The sequence below is a fragment of the Diachasma alloeum genome, unplaced genomic scaffold (genome assembly GCF_001412515.2).
Source record: "Diachasma alloeum isolate Michigan unplaced genomic scaffold, Dall2.0 Dall_scaffold_00210, whole genome shotgun sequence".
NCBI lineage: Eukaryota > Metazoa > Arthropoda > Insecta > Hymenoptera > Braconidae > Diachasma > Diachasma alloeum.
In genome coordinates, this window is record NW_021680375.1 from 144,366 (window position 1) to 150,550 (window position 6,185).

The 6,185-nt window shown below is 38.7% G+C and overlaps 1 protein-coding gene across 2 annotated transcripts in view; it reads left to right on the plus strand.

Moving 5' to 3' along the window:
- The first annotated feature begins 1,586 nt into the window (after positions 1-1,586).
- Positions 1,587-6,185, plus strand: part of LOC107036652 (rho guanine nucleotide exchange factor 10) — a 47,742-nt gene continuing 43,143 nt past the window's right edge. For both annotated transcript variants that reach the window (XM_015254755.1, XM_015254756.1), the window contains exons 1-3: positions 1,587-1,620; positions 2,664-2,939; positions 4,844-5,228. In XM_015254755.1, coding sequence (XP_015110241.1) covers positions 4,876-5,228 — 353 coding nt within the window. In that variant the 5' untranslated portion in view covers positions 1,587-1,620; positions 2,664-2,939; positions 4,844-4,875. The remainder of the gene's footprint in view (positions 1,621-2,663; positions 2,940-4,843; positions 5,229-6,185) is intronic.

A 6,185-nucleotide genomic window follows, 5' to 3' on the forward strand; every position in this document is an offset into this window, starting at 1 on the left:
GTTTCAATGCCATTAAGTCGAAGTTAAAAGATTATTACGATAGCTATATTGGTTGATTTGATTTTTATGATGATTGTTGAAAATTTCGAATTTTTCATGAATTTCCCTGAAAGTGAGCTTTCCGATGGTTTCTTCAAATGTGATGTTTCAAATTCATTCAAGTATGTATAAATAAAATTCTTCTATTGACATTTTATCGAAGGGCTGAGGGGAGACATAGAACCGTAAAAAAGACAATCGGTTGTATGGAAGAAAGGGATAATAAGAATAATGATGATGATAACATTCAACTAAGTTGAAAATCTGACAAAATTAGTTGAAAAGAAATTTTATTCAATTTAATAAAATGAAACAAACAATGAATTACACATGACAGAAGGAAATGATGTGCAAAATAACCGTTCGGAAGCATATCGCTAATTTACTAGCAAAAATAATTACACGATATACAATACAACAGCAATTTCCCACTTGTTTTCAAGTTATCGCGGCACCACCGATTTTTGAAAAAATTCGGCCATTTAAAAAAAAATTCCATTGATGCATTAGCGAGTAATTAACGAAACTGCTGGTCAGTAAATGTGCAAAAAATTTTTATCGAAAAATTTTTAGGCCTGTAAAAAATTTTATTATATAGGGGAGGTTGGGGTAAAATGGACACTTTTTACTTTTTTTCAAATGCTAATGACTTATCGAATTGTTAATGAAATTGGATCATTTTTTTTTTCAATAAAAAGGGCAATTCTTCCCCCTTGTGATGAGTCTAGACTGAGCTCAATTGATAAATATATTTATGAGTTATGAATATTTTTAAAAAAGTGAAAAGTGTCCATTTTACCCCACCCTCCCCTATATATTTTACTCCTAGCAACACCGGTTATTAAAAAGACGGCAATTTGATCGGTCAGTTTTCCCACTTCACCCCCCACCCCGCGCCGCAATGATTTCCACCCCCTAAAGACCACCGGCTCTCGTGCCCCAACACCTGCCGCCCTCTCCAGGCGTTCCCCCCTACTTGCACCGTCTCAAACCCACACTCGCGTGCTCCGAAACGCCTGAAATCGTGAGAGACCACTTCCCCCCACTTGAAAATAAACCAACAAATCTTGTCATCTCTTTCTCTCTCTCCTCTCCGGGCTCTCCCCCCGGCGGGTACACCAGTAAGATGCCGGAGTAACCCGTAGAGCGTCTCCCGCTATCCGAAAAACTCTCGGTAGCCCCTCAGTCCTCAGTTCCCTCTCAGCCGCACTTGCGCCCCGGTTAGTCTCTGAGCAAAGGCTCAAACGGAATTCTTGTCTTCATGTATCCGCGGACAAATACATTTTAAGACCCACTGTCGCCGGGGATACGGCGTCCTGTGATGAACGTTTAAATGTGTTGTTATCGGGGGACAAAGGGACATTTTCCGGGCGGCATTTGATCGGTGGAAAGGCGACGTTTTTTTACGGGGAAAGAGTGAGAGTTTGAATCTCAACTGGATCATGCAGTGATAGCGGCGAGCACACGGGGCCCAGGGCCGAAAATCGGGGATTTGAGGAGTGGGGGCGCCGGGGGGAAGTGCAGTGGGGAGTGGGGACATTTTTTTCGGAAAGAAAAACCGAGAAAATTGAGGAATTTTTGGTAATTATCAGTTTCATGGGCTTCGGGGCATAAGTTTTTGTTTAAATAGTTTTGTTCAAATAATTTTTTGAGATTTTTTTCGAAAGTTTTTGGGCTTTTCTGGGGATTTTTGAGGGCTTGGGACCTCTTTTTTGGGTCCCGAAATTTTCTGGAAAATTTTCTAGTTGTTATTTCAAAGAATTTTTACATTTTTTGGAGATCTTTTTAAACAGAAAAAATGGTTTTTATAAGGTTCTGGCGGATTTCTAGGGATTTTAAAATTTTTTGGTTCGGTTTTTGGATTTTAAATTTCTTTGTTTGGTTTTCTAGTAATTTTTTGATGATTTTTTGGGGAAAACACGTTTTTGATTCGTCTAGGGGATTTCTAGTGGTTTTTCAGTGCCCAAGTGCCAGTTTCTGGGAGGTTTCTAGTGATTTTTTAATTTTTTTGGTTCAGAATTTGGACCTTAAATTTCTTTGTTTGTTTTTCTCTAGTATTTTTTTTTAGAAAAAAAGAGGTTTTTGATTCGTCTGGGGGATTTCCAGTGGTTTTTCAGTGTCCAAGTTCCAGTTTCTTGGGGGTTTCTAGTGATTTTTTAAATTTTCGGGTTCAAATTTTGGACCTTAAATTCCTTTGTTTGTTTTTCTAGTAATTTTTTAAAGCAAAAAAGCGGGTTTTGATTCATCTAGGGGAATCCTAGTGTTTTTTCAGTGCTCAAGTTCCAGTTTTGGATCTCAAATTTGATTGTTCATTTTTCTAGTGATTTTTAAAATCATTTTTCATATTTTCTGAACGACTTTTGAGCAGGAAAAACTGGTTCTCCATGTGTCTAGGGAGTTTCTAGTGATTTCCTAATTTTGGCCCCCCATTTTCGATTTTCATTAACCAAAAATTTTCGTTTTCATTTTCCAGTTTTGCCCCGCAAAAACAATAAAAAAAATCTTTAAAAAAATAGAAACGATTCGTCAATAATAAAATGTTGTTTCTCTGAAATAGATTTAACCTAAAAAAAGTGTTAGCTTTCAATTTCTCCCTAATTTCGCTTTTCTTCTGTTTTGAGTAGTTGAAATTAATTCGAGCAGTTGACCGGCATCACGAGGAGTGTGCGTGACGCATATTTATTACTCCCAAGCCCAACAATGAGCGTGTGGTGAGTGCCATAAAGACCCCCCCAAAACAAATTCGTTACGAGGTCTTTCACAACAACAAAAGGAGAAAAAAAACATCATCGAAAACAGCTTTTAAATTCACGAATTGAATGATCATTTCTTCGGGGTTATCTGGGGAATTCCACGAGTTTTTTGGGGGGTAAAAATGGACGCCCGAGGATGGACAACTGGTGAGTGATCCATATATCTAGATCATTAAAATCATCTTGTGGATTTTTTAAACGATTTATTTTTCGCCTCGTCTCTATCTCAATATTTCCGACCTTTTTTTTCTTTTTCGTTCATTTGGGGTCACGAACTCTCGTGTCCTTCGAGACTTTCCCCTCTCTTTTGGCCTCTCTGTTTCAATGAGTATATTGTACTCGTGCTAGAGTGCCTGATTTATTTGTAAATACTTCTGGGAATGTTTGATAAACGTAAGATTGAAACGATCGTGAGAACGATTTGACGAGAATTTTATTTGCCAATTTTTTTGCTTAAAGGTCACTTCGTTTTTCGGCTTTCGGGATTTCTGGGGTAATTGTGTTTTTGATGGGGAATTTTTTCAGGGGTTATTATCGTTTGAACTTTTTATTTTTCATTAGAATAACAGTTTGCTCGTCGAAAGGGTTCAGAACACCTGGAAATGTTCTCTTATTCATTGCTGAGGCGATCTATTTTTTTTTTACGTTTTCTAGGGATATTGTGGGGATAATGCATTTTTGATAATGGATTTTGGGACTTCATTTCGACCTATAATTTTTTATTGGTCAGTTCACTCGTCAAATGAGTTGGGAACAGGTTGAAAAATGAGTAAATTAGATTTTTCGGCCAGCTAGTTTTTTTTTTACATTTTTATAGGGAAATAATGGCGGTTTTGGGGTAATTTGGTCATCTAGAAAATTTGTTTTAAATCATTTCTTTTATTCAAGTAATATTTCACTGGTCAAACGGGTTGAAAACACCTTGAAATGTTCTCTCGTTCGTTGTTGAGGCAATCTAGTTTTTCTTAACGATTTCTAGGGAATTATTCTGCCTAAAACAGCTCTCCCACACTTTTTTCCTCAACTTCCATAAAAAAAACTGAAAAAATTGAAAAAAAATCGGAACAATTCATCTCCAGACTGTTTTATGACCCTTTTGACCTCGTATTTTTTCACGTTTCCTAGGGAATTTTTCATCCTAAATCACTCTTCCACATTTATTCCCTTAACCTCCATCAAAACAAACTTGAATTTTTTTTTTAACTCGGAACAATTCATCTCCAGATTGCTCTATGACCTAGTATTTTTTCACGTTTCCTAGGGAATTTTTTATCCTAAATCAACTCTTCCACATTTATTCCCTTAATCTCCATCAAAACAAACTTGAAATTTTTTTTTAACTGGGAACAATTCATCTCCAGATTGCTCTATAACCTAGTATTTTTTCACGTTTCCTAGGGAATTTTTCATCCTAAATCAACTCTTCCCCATTTATTCCCTTGATTTCCATCAAAACAAACTTGAAATTTCTTTAAAAAATTCGGAACACTTTATCTCCAAATTGCTCTATGACCTTGCATTTTTTCACGTTTCCTAGGGAATTTTTCATCCTAAATCAACTCTTCCACATTTATTCCCTGAACCTCCATCAAAACAAACTTCAAATTTTTTTTTTCCAACTCGGAACAATTTATCTCCAGATTGCTCTATGACCTAGTATTTTTTCACGCTTCCTAGGGAATTTTTCATCCTAAATCAACTCTTCCACATTTATTCCCTTAACCTCCATCAAAACAAACTTGAATTTTTTTTTCTAACTCGGAACAATTTATCTCCAGATTGCTCTATGACCTAGTATTTTTTCACGCTTCCTAGGGAATTTTTCATCCTAAATCAACTCTTCCACATTTATTCCCTTGATCTCCATCAAAACAAACCTGAAATTTCTTTAAAAAATTCGGAACACTTTATCTCCAAATTGCTCTATGACCTAGTATTTTTTCACGCTTCCTAGGGACTTTTTCCTCTTAAATCAACTCTCCCACGTTTCCCTCAATCTCCATCAAAACTGAGAAAATTGAGAAAAAAAACTCGGAACAATTTTTCTCCAGATTTTCTTCCACCCGCCACCGAACGATGAGACATGGCTACCCCAGTGTCCCCAGCCTGTCCGGGCTCATGCCTGGGCCCGATACCCCAATCATCGCGCTGTGCAAATCTTGAATTTCCACCCCCACCACCATACCCACCTCCAACCGCGGAACAATCTACATCACAGCATCAGCGTCTCATTCAGGATTATTCTTATGCATGCTACGAGCCCGGACCAAGCTCACAGTTACTTTACAGTCGTGGTGGCTATCAGGAGGGTGGCCAACACACGTGGAATTGTCACATGCAGTGTGCAATACCTGTGCGAGAACCGTCCAAGAGACACACCTATGTTACACGATATGGAACCGAGGAGAATATCTACGAGGAGATATCCGAGATCAGGTAGGTACTTTTCGGGATTCTTTTTTGCCGTTCATCCCCACCCGTTGCGCTTTCGGGGCCTCGGGCCCTTTGTAGTTGGGCCCTCCGGGGCCCAGACTCGCGCCGGAGGGGGGCCTTAAGTGCCGGAAAATAGGATTGGGAGAAATTCTGTTTGGGATATTGCCTTTTCATGAGGCTTTTTTCGTCTGCGAGGGGTCTAAATCATTCTTGCTGATGGGAAGGTGGGGAAACAATGGCAGGAGGCGCTAGAGAATTTTCTAATTTTTTTCTAGAGTTTTTCATGACTTTTTTTCGACTTGGGAGATATTTCCAGGCGTTTTGACGGATTTTTACGGGGGCGGGTGGAGGGGACCATGGAGAATCTAGGGATTTTTTAAGGTTTCCCGAAAAAAAATTTTCATGGGGTTTTTTTCATCTTTTGAGGTGCTTAAATTATTCTTATTAATGAAGGTCGGTGAGGGGTGGGGAAACAGCGTCGTGGAGGGGGGCTAGGGAATTTTCGATTTTTTCAAGGGGTTTTGACGGATTTTTAGTGACGGCGGGGTGAAGGCACTCCGCGGAGAATCTAGGGATTTTGTAGAGTTTCCCCGAAAAAAAATTGTTCAAAAGGTTTTTTTAATCTTACGAGGGGTGTAAATCATTCATATTGATGGAAGGATGTGAGAGGGGTGGGGAAACAGCGTGAGGGGGGGGGCTAGGGAATTTTTGATTTTTTTCGTCGAGTTTTTCATGAGACTTTTTTCAGCTTGGGAGATGTTTTGAGAGATTTTGATAGATTTTTAGTGGGAGGGGGGAGGCACACCGTGGAGAATCTGGGGATTTTTTAGGAATCTTTTCGAAACTTTTTTCAAAGAATTTTTTTAATTTTTTAAAGGGCCTAAACCTCTTGTAGATGGGCGGATGGATGAGGGGTGGGGAAGCAGTGTGAGGAGAGGCTAGGGAATTTTTTTTTCCTAC